The sequence below is a fragment of the Nyctereutes procyonoides genome, unplaced genomic scaffold, assembly GCF_905146905.1.
Source record: "Nyctereutes procyonoides isolate TBG_1078 unplaced genomic scaffold, NYPRO_anot_genome, whole genome shotgun sequence".
Lineage (NCBI taxonomy): Eukaryota > Metazoa > Chordata > Mammalia > Carnivora > Canidae > Nyctereutes > Nyctereutes procyonoides.
The window spans coordinates 82,891,404-82,910,941 of record NW_026575146.1 but is presented as its reverse complement, the minus strand read 5'-3'; the positions used below and the strand labels follow the sequence as shown (position 1 = coordinate 82,910,941).

General features: G+C 55.7%; 2 protein-coding genes across 14 annotated transcripts; both read right to left on the bottom strand.

Moving 5' to 3' along the window:
- Positions 1-48: 48 nt before the first annotated feature.
- On the bottom strand, positions 49-8,130 carry LOC129500988 (inactive serine/threonine-protein kinase TEX14-like). 13 transcript variants are annotated; one of them, XM_055311948.1, is made up of 16 exons: positions 6,952-8,127; positions 4,049-4,163; positions 3,822-3,914; positions 3,519-3,684; positions 3,285-3,439; positions 3,142-3,202; positions 2,941-3,065; positions 2,672-2,764; positions 1,969-2,289; positions 1,724-1,881; positions 1,454-1,647; positions 1,297-1,369; positions 1,123-1,211; positions 862-1,035; positions 333-382; positions 49-240 (listed from the first exon to the last, which is right to left on the bottom strand). In XM_055311948.1, exons 1-16 carry the CDS (start codon positions 7,082-7,084, stop codon positions 144-146), a joined length of 2,097 nt encoding a protein of 698 aa, XP_055167923.1. In that variant the 5' UTR covers positions 7,085-8,127; the 3' UTR covers positions 49-143. The 13 variants fall into 13 exon arrangements, 12 of the variants coding, with proteins under 12 accessions (XP_055167923.1, XP_055167933.1, XP_055167924.1 ...); XR_008662625.1 differs by lacking the exon at positions 49-240 and adding an exon at positions 533-687 and having other exon boundaries at positions 359-382; positions 6,952-8,130; XM_055311958.1 differs by lacking the exon at positions 1,969-2,289 and having other exon boundaries at positions 6,952-8,128.
- A 113-nt stretch (positions 8,131-8,243) lies between these two features.
- PRODH2 (proline dehydrogenase 2) lies at positions 8,244-19,361 on the bottom strand. The gene is made up of 10 exons (XM_055311961.1): positions 19,105-19,361; positions 18,831-19,027; positions 18,604-18,742; positions 18,435-18,521; positions 14,999-15,079; positions 14,766-14,921; positions 14,523-14,689; positions 10,541-10,651; positions 10,014-10,099; positions 8,244-9,062 (listed from the first exon to the last, which is right to left on the bottom strand). The coding sequence occupies exons 1-10, from the start codon at positions 19,276-19,278 to the stop codon at positions 8,878-8,880; spliced, it is 1,383 nt and encodes a 460-aa protein (XP_055167936.1). The 5' UTR covers positions 19,279-19,361; the 3' UTR covers positions 8,244-8,877.
- Positions 19,362-19,538: the final 177 nt, after the last annotated feature.

Here is a 19,538-nt window from a genome sequence, read left to right as displayed (position 1 = left end):
ACGCTGGGGCCAGACTCTGAACAAAGAGGCCGAGACAGATGGGTTGCTTTTTCACTTTATCATTTCAGCAAGTGCTGAATGGGAAGTCACTCCTGGGAGGCTCTGAGGGGGGTGGTATCTGCAGAGAGGCAGTCATGGGCACTCTAAGAATCTGTGTCAAGAGCAGGGTTGAGGCTGGGCTTGTCTCCAAGTTGGCGTCCACCTTGCAGCTCTGCTAAGATCTCTTCCAGCAGGTCCATCCTGGGGAGTAGTGGGATACGGGTGGAGCCGTGGTGACCTTAGGGATGAGGAATGGGCCCAGGAGGGGGCCCCCAGCAGGGCCCATTTCTTACTTCTGCAGGCTGGAGAAGAGACCTCCTGTGATCAGCTCAGGACTGGGGGCCTGCAGGGGAAAAAAGGACGGTGCTGTCACCCAGTAGCCATGGAGCTCAGGACAGGGGATGGGCTCGGGGTCTTCTGCTTCACCCACCCTTGTGGCCTTCCCTGCCAACAGCCTCCAGGGTGTGGGTGGGCAGGCGGGGGATGGGCTCACAGGGCAGGGGGGCCAGCAGGGCAGCCCTGTGTGTGTGCCACTGTAGCCCCTGCAGGGCTGGGGTCTTGGCTGTGTTCCTCTCACACTGCTCCACAGAGCCCTGGGTCCCCAGCAGGGAGGCTGAGTCCTGAAGGCTGGAGTGCAAGGGCAGGGCCCTGGGGGAAGTCGGGTTGGTCAAGGGGCACAGGTCAGTGAGAGGACAGTTAGGGAGTCCTGGGGGTCCCTAGTCAAAGGAGAGGCAGCCAGGGAAGTTGGGATTGGTGACAGCTAGGGGGAGGGGTCCCAGGTTAACAAAGGGATGGCTGTGCAGGGCCCTGGGGTATTCATACTGTTGAGCTGGGCTCCAGGCAGCGGTGCAGGCTGACCCTGGCTGTGGGGCTGGAGCCTGGGTAGAGGATGGGACAGGGACTTGGGCCACTGCCTAGAGTCAAGCTGCTGCCTGAGTCCCAGACAGTGGCCCTCTGGACTCTGCAGTGGCCTGAGACCTCAGGAGTCTTCAGGGCCTGCGGAGATAATGGCAGGAGCTGGCATAGGTTGCCCAGGTGCCCCACAGCTCCCTTGGTCCTCCATAGCCCTGCTCTGGCTCCTACCTGGCATGGGGAGGGGCCTAGGGACATCACAGGGGGCACAGGCTTGGGTGTGGTCTTGGCTCTGGGAGCCACCTCACAGTACAGGGTCTCTGGGGGGGCACAGACCAGTTGGTTGGAGTGGGGTGAGCAAAGCTGAGCTCAGCACCCGCTACCGCCCACTCCGTGCCCTCTAACCTGGGAGGAAACCCTGAGACACAGGGCACCGTGTGGTCCCGTGCATCAGAGAGCTCACCCCAGGAGCTGAGTCCTGCGGAGAGGAGGCTGAGTGTGCAACGTGAGGCCTGCCTAAGGTTCCATGGCTACCACCCACCCCTGCCAACCTGTCCTGTACCTGGGCCATGGCCTCCCGCAGCAGGTATCGAGTGTTCTGCAGGCTGCCCCAGCGGTCAGCGGGCCCTAGGCCCAGCCCAGCCTGAACCAGGGCCTGGTAGGGGGCCGGCACCAGGGGGTCCAGGGTCGGGCTCTCACCTGCCTCCAACTTAGCCTTCACCTCAGGCCCCTCTCTCCCAGCCCAGGGCAGCTCTCCTGTGAGGAAGCACGATTGGGGGACCCAAACAGGAGGGGCTGGCTCAGTGGGGCAGGGGTAGGATCACTCACTGACCAGTGAAGACCTCCTGGGCCAGGATACAAAAGCTGTAGAGATCCGAGGTGGCCGCAGGCGTGTCACCGCAGATGAGCTCAAGTGGCAGCCACGGGTACAGTTCAGGAGGCGGGGGCAGCCCCGGGCCTGGGCCTTCCCGGGAGTAGCCCTGCTGTGGCCTGCGGAGGAGGCCGAGGGGCCTGGTGAGCTGGGAGGGGGGGGCTGCCACACGGGGATGAGGGGCCGCGGGCAAGGCAGGCGCTCACCCGGGCTGCAGCCAGCGCCCGTGCTCGAGGCCGCCCACCTTGGCCAGGCCCGGCCGTACCAGCTGCACAGCGTGGGAGCTAAGGCCGCCATGGGCCCGCCAGCGCGCCTGCAGGAACAGCAGGGCCTCCAGCACCTGCAGCAGCAGGTGGCCAGGCAGCAGGCCCGGCACGGCGCACGGCCGCCCCTGGCTCGGCCCCCGTGGGTGCAGCACCACGTGCAGGGAGCCCAGCCACACGGGTTCGAAGAGCAAGCACAGCCCCGACAGGTCCGCCGAGGGGCTCAGCGCCATCAGCAGCAGCAGGTTGGGGTGGTGCAGGGCGCTGGCGGGAGGAGAGCAGGCCGCTCACAGGGAGGCCCCAACCTGCGCCGCGGGGGCTGCCCCGGCCCGATCACCGCCATCTGCACCAGCCACCAGACGAGGAGAGACTGAGGCCTGGCTCACGGGGCCAGCGCCCAGGTCCTGCCCCCCTGTGCCCCCTCCCCACACGCTCCCCTCTCCCTGGGCTGGGGCCCACAGCACACGGGACGGAACCACTGTACAGTGGGGGGTCGGGGGGGCACTCCGGGAGCTGGCGCACCGGGAAGACGGTAACGGGGGCCACTGCCACGCTCCCAGGCTTTCCGTTGTCTGGAGGGCAGGCAGGAGACTGCTCTGTGGGGCTGGGCCCGCCTGCTCTGGGGGCATGGGGGGTTCCCCTGTACCTGCAGTGCTCAAGGTCAGCCAACAGGACATCAGGCTGAGTTCCCGGGGCCTTCAGCTGCCGAGCTGTCACGGGGTGGCCCCTCCACAGGAGGCTAGAGAATGGGGAGGGGGGAAGAGCACGGGTCTGAGATGGGGTGGGGCGGGGGGGGGGGTGTCTTCCTTGCGAGGGGAGGAGGGGAGCTGGACACCTCCCAGAACTCTGCTGGACAGCTAGGTCAGGGGTGGGGTGGGGGTGGGGGGGTGGGGGGTGGGAGGGGCCCTCTCTCACTTGGCCATGAGGGTGTGGGAGCTGCTCTCGTAGGTGCGGTCGGGCTCGCCCTGGGCTGGCAGCAGCTCCTTGGGGTCCGCGAGGGGTATGCCTGTTGTCAGCCCCAGTGGCCAAAGGCTGCTCAGCTGGGGATGGGGAGCGGGGCTATGAGGCACAAAGCAGACAGGGGGGTTCCCTGCTCCCCCAACCTCTCCCGCTTACCTGGCCAAACCCCAAGGCTGAGATTTGGGGGCATCTTCTGATCTGCTCTGGCCTCGGTACCCTGGGGCAAAGGGAGGTCCAGGGCTAAGTCCTGGGCGCCTGGGGCGGGGCGGGTGAGTGGGCTCCAGGATGTGGGTAGTTACCTGTCCACGCGCACCCGCCGCAGCAAGGACAGGGAGCCACGCGGGCTGCGTCCAGAACCAGCCTGCCACGGGCCCAGGGATGCACTGGCCGCCAGCTGGCCGCCGTGCACGAGCACAGAGACGTGGGCTCGACATAGCTCTAGCAGTTCCAGCACCTGGGTGGGGGACCTGTGCACTGAGGCAAGTGGGGGTGCCGGCTCCATACGCCCCCACCTGCCCTTGGCCACCACGCACCTTCCGGCTCTCCTTGGCACCACCCTGCTCTGCCCAGTCCCGAGGCGTGCGGCCCTGCCGGTCATGTAGACGCAGGTCACCCCCTGCCTGCAGCAGGTGCAGCATCACCAGGCTGCAGCCCGAGAAGGCGCCCGCGTGCACAGGGGTGCTGCCATCGAGGCAGCGACTGCAGCGGAACAGGGAGGACAGAGATGGATTAGGAGAGGGGCGGAATGGGGACAAGAGGTGGCAGGACGGGAGCATGGAGGCATGAGAGGAGTCAGAGTGAGCACGGGAAGCGGCCACTGGAACAGGAGGGGTCACCTGGGGACACGGTGGGGTCTTTGGTGAGGGTGTCCGGTGAGCACAGGAGGTGCCAGGGGAACGGGAACAGTCACTGGAGGGCAAGGGGTTAATCTAGAGAACAAAGGGGAGCTCACTGGGGGCGGAAGGGTGTCATGAGGTCCCCCACTGGGGAAGAAAGCCCTGGCTCTCTCGGGCTCAGACTCAGACCCCTGGGAGCGCGGGGGCACCGCCATCGGTCCACTCACTGGTTGGGGTTGGCGCCAAAGGACAGCAAGAGCTGCACGGCAGAGCTGTGGCCCAGCAGCGCCGAAAGGAAGAGCCCGGTCTGCCCAGCAGAGTTCTCACCATCCACCTGGACGACTGAGGGGCAGCAGGGCTTAGGACTGTCTCCAGAGGCAGAGGTCCTGGAGCTGCTATGCCACACCTCTGCCAATTCCCAGTCCCCGCAGTCCCTCGTTGCCTGGGTGACCCTCAACTCCAGGTTCTATCTGTATGTTCTGGAACCCCCACCCTCCAACCGTCAGGGACTCTGCTCAGAATCTGTCTCAACACAGTGCTCGCTGTTAATAGGTCCACAGAGCTGCAACGAGAGGTGACATCCACTTGCCAAGCCGACACCCATCTGCCATCCCAGAAGTGTCAAAATCACACAAAGGTACCCAGGAGCTGGGGGCAAGTGGACTCCTCAGGGACCCCGGCCTACAGGAGCCTCGGGAACAGTCCAGGTACTCCGTGTGTGCATTCAGTATACGTGTACAGGCCCCGTGCGGCCAGCACCTAGTTCTTCAAGGAAAGCAAAATCTTTGGATTTTATCAGGAAATCTCTCACGGTTATTTCTGAATGCTGCTTCTAAGAGCTGAATCCAAAAAATAAATAATAAATAAATAAATAAATAAATAAATAAATAAATAAATAAATAAATAAATAAATGCATGAATGAATGAAAGAGCTGAATCCAAGTAGCAACTTTCTCTCCACCTCACCTATACCAATCCCTTCCGGGATCATTCTGCTCAGGTCCTCCCCCAGCCCCTCCCCTCTGCACCTGTCATCCCCGTTCTTCCTGTAGGCCCTTGCCCACATCCCTACCGAGGGCAAATGCGTGGTGTCTTTGTCCTTGCACTCCTATGTCCTAGGCAGATATGGCAAAAATCAATCATGCGCTTGGCCCAACCCAGCTTTATGACAGTCTCTGTCATAAAATCCCTCCAAATGAGGTCCTTTAGGAACATCTGAATATCACATTTACTGCATTCTTTTTTACTTGGAAGCCCACGGTCTTTTGCCATGGCATGCTAACTGGTTTTCTGTATTTGTCTTGCCCTGCAGAAGGGTCTTCTTAAAACACAAATCACTGCGTGATATAATCATTACAATGATAATCATTTCATTTTTTGTGTAGATAATCTTATACAAGTTGTTCCAAAAATAAGGGGGGGGCAAGTCTCCTGAGGCTAGTATGACCCTAATTCCAAAACCAGTTAAGTTTCCAGAACCAAAAATGAACTTATATTTCAATTTCATGTTTGACTGTATACGCTAAACCTGTAAATAAAGTAAAAGGGATTATCCAATTGATTTATTCAGAGAAATCAAGGATGATTCAACATAAGAAAATCAATCAATGTAGGAAAACACATCCATGGATCAAAAAGTAAAAATCAGGGGATCCCTGGGTGGCTCAGCGGTTTAGCTCCTGCCTTTGGCCCAGGGTGCGATTCTGGAGTCCCAGGATCGAGTCCTGCGTCGGGCTCCTGGCGTGGAGCCTGCTTCTCTCTCTCCTGTGTCTCTGCCTCTCTCTCTCTCTCTCTCTCTCTCTCTCTATATATATATATATATATATATATATATATATATATATATATCATAAATAAATAAATCTTAAAAAATATAAAAATAAATAAAAATCACATTCAGCTCAGTAGATATAGAAAAAGCACCTGATAAAATCCAGAACTTCCATTAGAGACTCTCAAGGATAGAGAGCAAACCGAGGGCTAATGGAGGGAGATGGGTGGGGGGTGGGCTAACTGGGGGGCACTAGTTATGATGAGCACTGGGTGGTATATGTAAGTAATGAATCACTAAATTAAATAAATAAAAATAAAATTCAATATTTACTTATGATTGAGGGGAGCAAATACCTCAAAAAACTAAGAGTAGATGGGAACTCCCTCCCTTTGTAACAATTACATACCAAAACCCGAAGAGCACCCATGATACTTAATGCAGAAGTACAGATTAATTCCCTTTGATATCAAGAACACGGAAAGAGATGTCCATGGACAACAAGGTTTGGGAGTTCTGGCCAACACTTTACACAAGGGAGAAAAAAAAAAGAATTAGAGTTTAAAGGGCTGAGATCAAATTGTCACCATCTTTAGGTAATAAAAAATGTCAAAGAATCAAAAATTACAACTATTAATTAAGTTCAGAAAGTGGCCAGAACCCCAATCGACTTGCAAAAATCAATGAAAAATGGAAATTGTAAATTAGATGTTAATTTCCTGCCCACAACTCCAATGGCTTCCCATCACACACGGGGCAAAACCTCGCAGAATTCACACACTTCCTGCCTGCTGCTTGCGCCTCTGAGCTTCAGCCCTCTCCCAGAGTCTCCCTGCTGCTGCTTAAAGTTTGTTCTAGGGTCGCCCGGGGTGGCTCAGCGGTTTAGCGCCACCTTCAGCTCGGGGTGTGATCCTGGAGACCGGGGATCGAGTCCCAAGTTGGGCTCCTCGCAGGGAGCCTGCTTGTGTTGTGTCTCTCTGCCTCTCTCTGTGTGTCTCTTATAAATAAGTAAAAAAAAAAAAAAAAAGCTTGTTCTGACTTCAAGTCCTTTGCAGTGGCTATTCCATTTTTCTGAAGTGTTTCCCCCACCCTCCACGGCTCTTTTACTGTGGGGCCCAAGTAGCACCCATCCCCAAAGCCACCCTTTCCGTGTATCTACTTCATCCTCCTCACTCTCTTAAATTCTCATGATAGACTTCGTTCCCAGTGACCCGAAGGTCATCCCCAAATCCCCAGCATAGACGACAGAGGCTGGCACACAGTAGGGCCCCCGCGCACAACGTCTGACCCGCTGAAGCCACAGCTTCCGAGCTGCCTCTTGGCCTGGCCCCCCCACGCGGCCGCAGCAGGAACCCTCACCTCTCCGCAGGAGCCGGGCCAGGCCCCAGCCTGGGCCCCCGGCCACAGCCAGGCGGTGCAGTCGTCCCACCTGGGCTTCTGGATCCCTAACAGAGCCCAGCTCCACCGGGAAGCGGGAGCGCAGGGAGGGCATCTGTGGGCTCCGGACGGTCAGCTCCCGGGCAGGGATCACCTACGGGGTCTCATGCGGGCAGGAGAGAGCGAAGGCAGGACCTCTGGGGACCCTGGAGGGCCCGTGAGAAGGCAGGGGCCTCGGGAGGGGTCTGCTTTGCTGTCAGGTGTAGGATGAGAAAAGGGGTGGGGTCTGGGAGAGCGGCGGGCCTGGGGCCAGGCCCTGGTTCAGGGAGTCTGAGGGCGGCATTCTGTCTGCGCGGAGGAGCTGTAAGGGCTCCAGGGATAAGGAGGAAAGGAGTCTAGGGGTTCAGGGAAGGAGTCTGGCGGAAGAAGGGCCTGAGGGTTGGGACGGAGAGGACGGGGGTCTCCAGGCTGGGCGGGGCGGTGTTAGGGAGGAGGATGGTCCTAGTCCGAGGGCTGGCGCTGGTGCAAAGGCCCTGAGGCAGGCTCTGCAGGCTCGGGGAGGGTCTCAGGGTTGGGGACTCGGACTGCGGTTCAGGCAAGCGTCTGGGTGCGGGGTGGGGTCTGCGGCCTAGAGGAGGGGGTAGGAGGGGGACTCAGGCTGCGGGGGCAGCAGCCTGGGGGCGGGGTCTAGCCGGAGGGCGGTAAGTCCAGGAGGGTCAGGGGCCTAGGCCCCAGCCCGGGGTCTGCGCACCTACCGTTGGGCTCCCCGCAGCACTCAGCACGTGCCTGCCACGTGACCCAGGCACTCCGGCTCGGGCACCACAGGCGCATGCGCACCAGTGGCTTCTTGCCACATCTGCGCTTGCGCAGTAGCCGCTTCCCCTGAGAGGCGCCCCCCCAGCCTCGAGGCGCTGCGAGAGAACCCGAGGCGATGGCCCCCCCAGAGCTGTGGGCTCTGCTGCACCTGGAACGCCTCTTACGCCTTCCGGGGGCTCGAGGTGCTGGGCCCTCCCTCCTCCGCGGTCTTCTTCCCACGCTTCTCACCCCCCCCCACGGACTGTCCCTTCTTTCCCTGCCCCAGCCTCGTCTCTCTGCCCTGAGCCTGGGGCCCCGCAGTGTCCTCGACAGCTCCCCCTGGAAGTCCCCTGGGACCCTCCCATCCACCGGCTCCCGCACTAGGAGCATCTCCCCCAAATTACATTTCCTCCCCCATCCCCATCTCAGGGTCCCCCCTCTTCCAGCCAGAGCCCTGGGCCTCGCCCTCAATGCCTCCCTCCCATCCAGCCTCTCAGCCTCCAGCTGGTCCTCCCCACCAGCCCCCCTCCGGTTGATACAGCCCCGCCCTGCTCCAGCTGCCAGCGGGGGTTTCTTAGTCCAGCTTCCCTTGGGCTCCCAGCCTGTCGCCCTGCTCTGGGACACCCACTGCATGGTAGCCGGGGGACTTTTTCTAAAGCCAAACCCTGTCCCTCCCTTACGTGAAACCCTCCTGACTCCGCACGGCCCTTGGGGCAGAGTCCAAGCCCTGAAGTCTGGCACCAAAGGTGCCATTGTCTGGCCTGCCTGTGATCGATACCCTTGCTGTGCTCTGGGGTCAGCTAGCAGTCTCTCTAGAGCTGCCCTTCCCATGGGGCACCTGGGTGGCTTGGTTGGTTAAGTATCTGCCTTTGGCTCAGGTCATAACCCAGAGTCCCCAGATAGAGCCTCACATAGGGCTCCCTGCTCAGTAGAGTCTGGTTCTCCCTCTCTCTCTGCTCCTCCCAAAAACTCATGCTCTCTCTCTCAAATAAATAAATCTTAAAGAGAGAGAGAGAGAGAGAATAGCCTTTCCCCAAGGAGGCAGCTTCTGTGCAGGGCAGCAGCCTGGGCAATAGCTCAGGATCTTTATTAACCACATGACCCTTGGGGATGCTAATGGGGTGCCCTCAGGCCCCGTCTCAGCAGTCTCCGCTTGAGTTCTTGGCTGAGCAGTGTCTGTTCCTTGCGGGCACCCTGCAGCACGCTCCGGTTCTCCTGGGCCCTCCGGATCAGGTAGGGGATCACCTCCTCCAGGGAACCATAAGGGATGGACTTATACACGGCATAGCCGGCCTGCCCTGTGGGGAGAGTGTTGGCAGGGCGTGAACTCCTCCTGTTCAGGGGGAGGCCCATCTGGAACAGAGACTTCCATCTCTCAGAACCTGGCAGTCTAGGTGAGTTGGACAAAATCTCCCACTGAAAAAACTTAAAATCCTGCAGTAAACATTTAGAAAATCTTCCTAAAGTTATTAAAATCCTACCAAAAGAGTAAGGAATTTACTAACCTGAGCATTAAGAGAAACTGAGAACCCAAAGAGGGAAGAATGTACAGGAAGCACTTCCACCCTGAAGGCAAAATCGAGCTACTTGTTGACCTCAGAGTTGAGGGGGTGCCGAAATCGAGGCCCAGAGCCTGACCAGGGTGAGAGTTGTAATGGAGCACCTGCTCAAATTAAGCTGCACCCTCAGCATCAGAGTTCACCAGAAATCAACCCCCACTCACAGAGAATTGTGGCCTTGGCCATAAGTGGAACAGAGAAGAAAACAGAAACCCATCTCTGAGGGATCGAGGCCGTGGATTAGCCTCATATATTTGTAGCTCAAATTTGCATCAGTGAGATGCCTCAGGAAACCTCAAGCCCTGAATTTAGGGTAAAGTGGTTCTGTACCCCTTAGCACCTGGCAGAAGAAAACACAAATCTTCTGGTCTCAGACCCCGGGCAGCTGCACAGCAAAGATAATAAGGCACCGGGGAAACAAGACACCATGATCAAGAACCAGCCAAAACAACAGACAGCAGGCTCAGAGACAGGCGTGCAAGGCCTTCAGATATGGGAACAACAAATCTCTCTGGAAGAGTCTGGTGGCTGGGCCGGCTGCAGGCTCTGGATGGGAGCCTGGTCAGGCACTGGTTGGGAGTGGGGAAAGGGGTCCGGCTGGGGGGATGGGGATGAGGCCTAGGGCAGGGGGGGCGCACATGCTGATGGAGCATGGTGGTGGGACATGGGGAGAATGGATCGTTCACATACCCAATGCCAAGGAGACGTGGTCACACATCCCTAGAAGTTGTCCAAAACAGACAGGCCCATCCAGAGGAATGCCCAGGTCCCACATGCTATAGAAAAGGCCACATCATCAATCCAGACAGCGGCTGGATCCAGAGCTGGAAGTCAGCCATCATGCACTCATATGGCTGTTGCAGTTATTAAAATTTTGAAGTTCTTCTAAACTTAGTGATAAATAACCACTGTTCTCAGGCCCCTGAAATCTCCCCAGTGGGTATCAGCTCCTTCTCTGGAGCCTTCAGGCCTCCCTAGGCCCCAGCAAATAAGGACAAATGTCTCATTTAGCTGGGGCCTACAGGGTCTACAGGTTTGGCCTACAAGGGTTAGATATTGCAACTGGCCTTCCCCAGAATCCCTGTGAACCTACTGGCCCATCGCTTTCCTCCCCCTATTCCATGTCCACCACCCTTTGCTAATCCCTGGCATGTGAGCAAGGAAGAAGAAGGAAGGGGGCCTTCTTGTGGATATCTAGTTCCCATTCCCCTACATACCGCTTGGTGGCATGGTGAACAGATTCCTCATTGTGGGAAGCCACCATGAGGTGGCACATGGGGCCCCGGTGGGACACTTGAGTCAGCATCAGCTCCAGACAACGGCTGTAACTGAAGGGAAGTGTTCTGTTCAGCTTATGGCTTCCGGTGATGAAGGGTCAGGCCCCAGGGGCTAGGGAGCCCTGTCCTTGGGAGGTGGGGTGCCCAAGGGCAAGTACTCTGGAGCCAGAAAGTCCCCCCCCCCCCGTTTCACCTGCCCCTGCTACAAAGGATGGCCCTTCACTGGGCCTTTTACCTCCCTTATAAGGATTAAGGTCCCCTAACAGGGCTATTGCAGATGGGGTGAGACGAGGGTGTCATGAAGCCCCTGATGCAATGGCAGCCTCAGAGCAAAGGGCCTCATCACAGGCACAAGGTGACATTTACCTACAGTCATTCACTGCAGTGTTGGCCACTGAACAGGAGTGGCAGTAGCGCAACCCCAGCTGTAAGTGGGCACTGGCTAAAATGCGTGGTGGTGCACAAGAGCGAGTGCAGCGCCAGGCACTAAAAACGGAGGCAAATTGGTGAATGTGCTCCCAGCTGGCCTCAGGCCATGTGCCCAGCTAAGGACTCCACACGCCGCCCTGGTTATTCTCCATCACCTCCCAGATCTGCCCATCTCTGCCCCTTGGGAAGCTGTGTCACCCATGGAATAACCGGCAGGAGATCCGAAGGTGGGGAGAGAGAAAGCTTGGGGTATTTCACCCCGTAGCCCCCTCCCCGGCCTACGCTGACTGTCCCCTGTGTTTGGTGACACCTCCTTAGGGTGGCCCCTCTTCCTCAGCTGTGGAACAGCGGTCATTACAGCTTCATGCTCTTAGGAGTTCCGGGGTTCCTTGATCTTCCTTGTGGCTCCCTTAACCTTCCCCACACTCAATAGGGAGAGTGCATTTTACTACATTTCCCTTAGTTAAACTCCTTTGCTCAGAGTTCTTTTTCCCTAGGGGTCCTTTAAAAAAAAAAAAGATTTTATTTATTTATGAGAGAGGCAGAGACACAGGCAGAGGGAGAAGCAGGCTCCATGCAGGGAGCCCGATGTGGGACTCAATCCTGGGTCTCCAGGATCAGGCCCTGGGCTGAAGGCAGTGCTAAACCGCTGAGCTACCGGGGCTGCCCTCCCTTGGGGTCCTGCCTGACGCACATACACTCATCTGACTCTCAAGTCAGCTCCATGATGTCGATGTCCTGGTTATCCCCATTTTACGCAGGGGAAGATTGAATGAAGCTTCTCCCCAGGTCATACAGCTAAAAGTGACTGGGCTGGGATTTGAACCTAGGCTGTCTGATGCTCCAGGGCCTGGGTTTTTTATCCTGGCTTTAAATTATGCAGCTAGGGACGCCTGGGTGACTCACCGGTTGAGTGTCTGCCTTCTGCTCAGGCTGTGTTCCCAGAGTCCCAGGATCGAGTCCACATCAGGCTTCATGCATGGAGCCTGCTTCTCCCTCTGCCTGTGTCTCTGTGTATGTGTGTGTGTGTGTGTGTGTTTCATAATTAAATAAAATTTTAAAAAATAAGAAAAAATAAGTTATGCAGCTGAAGGGAAAAGCAAGGGGCAGTGTGTAGACATGATGCCTTTTGCACACAGAAATCTCTGTGTTTACCTGTTTATGGATGAAGGAACTTAGGAAATGTGTAAGAAACTAACAAAAGTAGTCACCTGTGAAGAGCAAGGAGACTCCAAAATGAGATGGGGATTTGGGTGGAAGTGAGATATGTCAGTGTATTCATTTTCTTTTCAAGATTTTATTTATTTATTCATGAGAGACACACACACAGAGAGAGAAGTAGAGACACAGGCAGAGGGAGAAGCAAGCTCCCCATGGGGAGCCTGATGTGGGACTCAATCCCAGGACCTTGGGATCACGCCCTGAGCCAAAGGCAGATGCTCAACCACGGAGCCACCCAGGTGCCCCAGTGTATTAATTTTCATAGCATTTTGATTTTATTATTATTATTTTTCGAAAGTGCAAGCAGGCAGGGGAGATGGGCAGAGAGAGAGGTAAGAGAGAATCCCAAGCAGGCTCCATGTTCAGCACAGAGCCCTATGTGGAGCTCGATCTCACAACCCTGATATCATGACCTGAGCCAAAACCAAGAGTCTGACGCTCAACCGATTGAGCCACCCAAGCAAGCACCCCATATCACTTTGATTTTTAGTGGCATAAATTTATTATTTCTTCAGAATATATAATATGTGAATTTTGCAAAATGGTGCAGCAGCTTTGGAAAACCATCTGGCCATTCCTCAAAAGTTAAAGAGGGGGTTACTATACAACCCAGCAATTCCACTCCTAGACAATTGAGCTTTCAAGAGACTGGAAAATGTGTATTTATAGAAAAATGTGCACACGAATGTTCATGGCGGCACTCGTCACAATAGCCAAAATTGGAAGCGATCCATCAGCTGATGAGTGGCTAAACAAAATGTGCCGGGGCCTGAGGGGAGGAGCATGGGAAGGGACTGCTAAGGACATGGGGTTTCTTTTGGGGGTTGATGGAATGTTCTGGAATTAGTGGTGATGGTTGCACAACATTGTGAATATGCTAAAATCCACTGAATCGTATACTTTGAAAGGGTGGATTTTATGGGTCATATCTCAGTAAAAAATAATAATGGATTATATCTCAGTAAAAAGAATAATAATGGTCCCGGTGATTAAGACTGTGGGATACAAATGTACATAAAAGCCCCCATGGTCCTTGGATGCAAGCCTAGGTTCCGGCCGTGATGTGGCCACTTGCCCTGTGAGCTTGGGTCAGTCTCTGTAACTCTACATACTTCTCCTGGATCCAGTGTGAAAGGAGGCAGATTTTGTAAGCTCTACGAGGACAAGGCCTGGGGACCACCTTGGTTGCTACTGGGGCCAGGGGCCAGCACAGGTCCTGATCTAAGTCAGGTGATCAGAAAGTAAAGGAACAGTTTCCTTCCTCCCAGGGCCATGGGATGGGGGCCCCAGGGGCTCACCCATATTTTGCTCCCCACACAGAGTGATTTGAGGTGGATGAGAGTTCAGGTTCTAGAGCCAGTCTGCTGGGTGCAAAACTTGGCCCTGCCACTTACTAGCTATGTGACCTTGGGTAAGCGATTCCACCTCTCTGTGCCTGGGTTCCTTCTGAGAAATGGAGTGTGTGTGTGCGCGTGCGTGTGAGATAACAGTACCTACTGCTTGGGGGTCGTTTACGTATTCAACAGATCTGTACTGAGCACCCGCCCTGTAGCAGGCTCAGTTCCAAGCCCTGGGTGCTCAACAAATCAGAAACCCCTGTCCTCCTGGGGGCCCGCATTCTGGAGGGGGAGACAGACAATGTGCAATTGAATACGAAAGTGTATAGAACCTCAGACACCGACAAGTGCTAAAGAGAAAAATAAATTCAGGAAGAGAGTAGGTGTGGGTGTTCTAATTTTTGACAGGGAGGGCAGGGAAGGTCCCCCGAGGACATACCAATAAGTAGAGACCTAAGGAGATGAGAGAGTGAGCCATGCAGCTGTCTGGAGGGAGAATGTTCTAGGCGGTGGAAACAGGAAGTGCAAAGGCCCTGGGGATCATCAAGGAGGCCAGTGTGGCTGGAGTGCAGTGAGTGAGAAGCAGAGTCTGAGGTGAGGAGATCACAGCACATGGGGCCTGGGAGCTGCTGGAAGGATTTGGGGTTTTACTGAGGTGCAGTGGGAGCGATGGAAGGGTTTTGAGCTGAGAGGGACAGGATTTGACTTATTAACAGGCTCCCTCTGGCTGCCTATGGGGGAACAGACTGGGATGGGGGTGAGGGGTGGACAAAGGAGGGAGCAGGGAGCCCTAGGAGGAGGCTGCTGTGCAAGTGGGAAGTGATGAGGTCCTGGCCCAGGGAGAGGAAATGATGGTGCACACACATGGGATGTGTGGCGTGATGAAGGGTTAGATGTTATGATTTATCTCAGAGGCCTGGCTGGCCTAGTCCTACCTCTGATTGGTAGCCTCATAGTTGGGCTGAATGGGGTCTTCGGTCCCTTGGTGCCGAGCCACCTCTCTCTCCTTGTCCAGATACGCCCCTCGGACCAACTTGACTCCAAAGGCCCGGCCAGCCCTGTCAGCGGCCTCCGCGGCCCTCCTCAGCCGCTCGTGTGTGTCCTGGCGAAGCACCCCGGCAGCTTGGGGTCAGGGCCCCGGGGCGCCGGCCCGCAGTCCCCCACGGTGCACCACACACCTTCAGATAGGCCTGGTAAGTGTTCCACACCCAGGGCCCGCCCTCCCCGGGGCCGTTCCAGCGCAGGGCCAGGGCGTCCACCAGCAGACAGAGAGCAGGGTTCAGGAAGGTGTACTCGGCATCCACCAGGATCCTCACACGCTGGGCCCGGGCATGCTGAGGGTCAGAGGGTCAGAGGTCAGGCCTCGGGGTGCCCAGCAGGTGCGGCGGAGCCAGGCCGTGGCAGGTGTTACCTGTACTACCCGGTGCAAGCGGCTCAGAGAGGCCTGGAGATGGTGGTTTTGCTGGGCGTTGAGGCAGGAGATCTGGAGGTCCTGGGGGAGCAGCAGGGGAGGTGGGAATGGCTCAGGTTACTGGATCCTTCCAGGGCCTATGTCTCCTCTCCCCCACCACCAAGAAGGGAAAAAAGTTGAGAAATTGTAAGCAATATGAAAAGTAACCGTATCACAAAGAAACCATTTATTCAGGTGAATAATAACCATTTATTCACCTGAATAAATGGTTTAGAGCCCCGGATCTGGGTTTGAATCCTGACTCCATCCCTTACTGTGTGGCCTTGGACAAGTCATATAATCTCTCTGGGCCTCAAGTTTTGTCTCTTTCTTTCAACAATTAGTTGATAATGGCATCTACCTCGTGGAGTTGCTGTGTGGACCTGTAAGCCGTGCCTGGACGTAAGAATGGGGCAGGGCGAGCACGTGATAAGCATTCAAAACATGCTGTTGTCGTGATGATAATAAGCCACTTCGTATATATAATCTTCACAATGATCCTGGTGGACAGTTACTCCAAACCCCGTTCTGCAGCGAGGAGACTAATGCTCCATGAGTGAAGACTAGGAATTAACACGTAGGAAGTGAGCAGGGGCTAGCTCATAGTGGGTGCCACAAGTGTCACCTGCTATTGGGTGTCTTAGGACCTCAATACCTTCCTCTAAGGCCAGAGCCTCATTGCAGCTCACGAGGCTCCCCCCATCGGGCCCCTCTGCTCTCATCTCCTCGGCTCTCCGGAGCCCCCTGCCCTCCAGCCACGCTGGCCTCCCTGCCAGTCCTTCAACATGTCCAGCACCTTCCAGCCTCAGGGCTGCTCCTTTGCTTGGCTGCTCCTGCCTGGAACACTCTTCCCCTTCATGTCCATTTGCCTCACTCCTGCCTCTCCTCCAGGTGTTTTTCTCACTGTCATCTTCTCAGCGAGGTTTTCCGTGGCTCAGATTTGCAACTCCCTGTCTGGGGCTCTTGCCTTCTCCTTCCCTAGCCTTGTTTTCCCCCCTGCAACGCCTGTTTATACTTGCTATGTCTTGGCTTTTTGGTCTTGCCTCTCCCCGACTAGCAAGTAAGTGCCTCAGGGACTAGGAGTTCGTCTCCGTCATCTTTTCCTCCAGCCCTGGAGGAACACGGTGGAAATAATCGTTGTCCCCCAACTCTTGTTCTTGTTGTGGAGATTCTAAGGGTGGATGTGAACTGCTGGCCACTCAAGGAGTCAGCTGGCTTCAAAGAAATTAGGAAACTAAAGAAGGAGGAGCAGGTGGGACTTAGTTCTACCCAGATCCAACAGAGTCCAGATGGAGACTGGGGGGACTGGGGGGGAGGCTGGGTCTGCTAATGGGAGGCCCCCGGGATCAGGCCGTGAGAAGGTGGCAAACACCACCCCACCCTTGGCTTAGTGGAGAAAACCTTCCAGAAGGAGGCACCTGCCCAGTTACCTTTTCCTCAGACAGAGAATTGTCTTCCCCTGGCTGGGGGCGCAGAGTCTTGGAGGAGTCCTGGGGAGTTAGTAGCTGGTGAAACTGCCTGCATATGATGGCCACCCTCAGACAGGGCCTACTGGGTGCCCGGTGCTATTTGGGGTACCTCACCTAATATTTAACTCTCTCAGAAAAAATTAAAAAAATAAAAAATAAATAACTCACTCGGTCTTCACCTCCCTCTGAGCCAAGGACTGAGACAAGGGATTGGGGGCTGTCACTGAGATGGGGACAAGAAGGGGAGCGGGTCTGGGGAGACACGGAAGCCAGGGTGGGACCTGGTAGGTGTGGGTGGTCTGGAGGATGTCCAGGGGCTCAGGGGAGAGGCTGGGGCTGGAGACAGATGTGGGCCTCATTAGTACCCAGGGGAGAAACTGAGGCTGCAGCGTGGGTGAAGAAGGCCCCATGGAGGGGAGGAAGGAGTGAGGAGGGGGGAGCCTCCGTATTGAAGAGACTGGCAGAGAAGAACCTAACATGGTTTGAGAACCAGCTGGCTGAGATGGAAAAGGAAAACCAGGTATTAGGGACACCAAGGAAAGCATGTGACGAGAGGCCGAGGAAGGCCCCTCTGTTCCTCGGGGGATCGGATGCCAGCCAAGCAGGGGCTTTAATCCTTAAAACCGCCCTGGGAAGAAGTTGCTCCCACTGTCTGTGATACTCCAGAGCTGATCCTCTGAGACACCCGAGTCCTGCTTCTATGTGTCCTGTGACACTTTTTTCAAAATGCCAATTTTTTTAAAATGTGAAAGAAACACCACATCGCCCACAGCATTGTTTGTGGTGGTGGAGACTCAGAGGCGCCCTCGCCGTGTCCATCCTGGGAGACGTGAGCTGCGTGGCGAGGAGCAGCAGGTAGAGGCCACGGATTAGATGCACACAAAGACTGTTGGACGGATCTTAAAATCAGAGTGCTCAGTGGAAAAAGTGAAAAGTGGAAAGAGGCAACAATACTATTTGTGTACATCTAAAATTACACCCTCAGGTTGATGGGGAGGATCATGCCAGAACTTTCTGCAGTGATGAAAATCTTCTGTGTCTTGATAGACTCGAATTGCTCAGGTGTGTATATTTGTCAAATCCACAAATAGATACAATCACCAATAGATACATTTACAATCTGCATATTTCACCATATATACATTTTTCCTCGAAAGAAATAAAATACTATAAATAATTATCAAGCCCGAATTGGTGATATGTATCCCGAAACATTCGGAGGGCCCTGTGCTGATGCCTGCAACTTATTTTGAAATGCATTGAAAAATAAAATGGATCGGTGGACAAACGGAAGAATGGATGGAGGGACTGATATGATTCCAAGCAGGTAAAGTTAAATGTTAACAGTGGCTGGTATATGGGTGTTTACTGTAAGATTCTCTCGACTTTTCCGTACGTTTGAAGGTTTTCATAATAAAATGTTGGGGAAATATGTCCCCCTGTACTTGCCAAAACAAATTTACAATAACAAAGAGATATACGTTATGCAGGGTAAAGGGGGTGTCAATGGCAAGGAAGGTAGAAATAGTAAATGGAAATGAAATGAATGAATGAATGAATGAATGAATGAATGATTAAACCAAAACCCCACTGGCCTAATCATAACTTCCGGTCATAGCTGAGTTGATTGACCAAATACTGATTAGTTTCTTCTAGTTGGGGAAGAGCTACTCTCTCACCCCCGCCTCTGAGAACTCCCAGCCTGCAGCCCCCTCGCCTAGGTCCCCCAGATGGCCCATATATTCCGTCCATGCCAACCACGGCCCGGGCTATAGCCACGTTTATTCCGATTGTTCTAAGGCTGGGAAGTAGCAGTAGTTGCATGGTTCAGACACGCCGCTTGCAGGTGGCTGCTACATCCTAGTACAGAGGACTCTGCTCCCGCCCCACAGTCCCCACCAACCATCCAGCCAGCCTGGGCTCCTTACCTGCCCAGAGTCCATGGCTTCTGCCAGCCTCTCGGGGCTCAGCTCCAAGGAAGCCCCCGGTTTTCTGATCCAGGAGGTTAGCTCCTTCTGGAATGGGGCGGTGGGTGGAGGGGTGAGGGGGACCTGGTGGGCAGCTGTAGCCTCCCTCCCCATCCTGCCCGTCCCTTACACAGAGCTGAGTACTGGTCAGCGCCGTCATCTTCAGCTGCATAAGGATGTTCCCAGTCGGGCTGGGGGTCTCCAGGACGCCTCGTGACATGTCCACGCACCGAAGCATAGCACTGAGGTTCCCCTCATACCACGCCTCGCTGCCCAGCCAGCAGGCATTAGCTTCCGGAGCCCACCTGCCCCGCTCCTGCCAGCCTCCCCGCCCCCCCGGGCCCGGCCCCTACTCACCCAGCCTTGACAGCTGAGTCTGGCTCCTCTTCGATGGGTACCGCCAGCAGGGGTCGAAGGCCTAGGGTCTGGAGCTGTTGGACGCAGCCCTTCACCTCCTCTGCTGTCTCACCAGCCACAAACTGCCCGTAGAAGGATGCTCGGAGAAACGCTCCCGAGAGCCGGGAGCCCAGGAGTCGCTGAGACCAGGCCTGGAGCTGGAGGGACAGAGAGCGAGGGCTCAGAGGCCAAGCCTCGGGGATGCCCGAGGCCGATCCCCGGGGGCACCGCTCACCACCAGGCCGTGTGTGACCAGAGGGGGCCAGGCGCACAGCCGTAGCACCAGCAAAGCTCGTGTCAGTTCTCCTGTGCCTTTGAGATGAAAAGCACCCCCATCAAAGCTCAGGGGCTGCCAGCCCCCAGTGGGGGATCCAGCCTGGGAACGGAGCACACGACAGGTCCGAAGCATCGTGAATCCCTGGCCACTTCTGCGGCGAGTAAAGGGGCTCTGGGGGCGGGAGGTCTACCAAGTGCCCCTTGCCCGGCCAGGGCCAGTGATTGATTAACCCGGCAATAGCTGGGGCAAGGCAAATCTTTTAGGATTGTGGGCTCCTTGGGGGTCAGTTAATTATTAACTGATGAGGACAGAGTTCAGACTAATGGGGTCAGGAAATGAAACTCCCAGTCATAGCCCCCAACAATTCTTAGCTGCCCACCACGTAGCAGTGG

Coding starts and splice junctions, on each gene's coding strand:
- PRODH2 (XM_055311961.1), bottom strand. CDS start 19,278: ATGCTTCGGACCTGTCGTGTGCTCCGTTCCCAGGCTGGATCCCCCACT. Junction 19,028..19,104: donor TGGTCACACACGGCCTGGTG/GTGAGCGGTGCC, acceptor CTGTCCCTCCAG/CTCCAGGCCTGGTCTCAGCG. Junction 15,080..18,434: donor AAGCCATGGACTCTGGGCAG/GTAAGGAGCCCA, acceptor CTGCTCCCCCAG/GACCTCCAGATCTCCTGCCT.
- LOC129500988 (XM_055311948.1), bottom strand. CDS start 7,084: ATGCCCTCCCTGCGCTCCCGCTTCCCGGTGGAGCTGGGCTCTGTTAGG. Junction 3,066..3,141: donor CAGCCTTGGGGTTTGGCCAG/GTAAGCGGGAGA, acceptor CCCCATCCCCAG/CTGAGCAGCCTTTGGCCACT. Junction 1,370..1,453: donor TGCGGGAGGCCATGGCCCAG/GTACAGGACAGG, acceptor TCCTCTCCGCAG/GACTCAGCTCCTGGGGTGAG.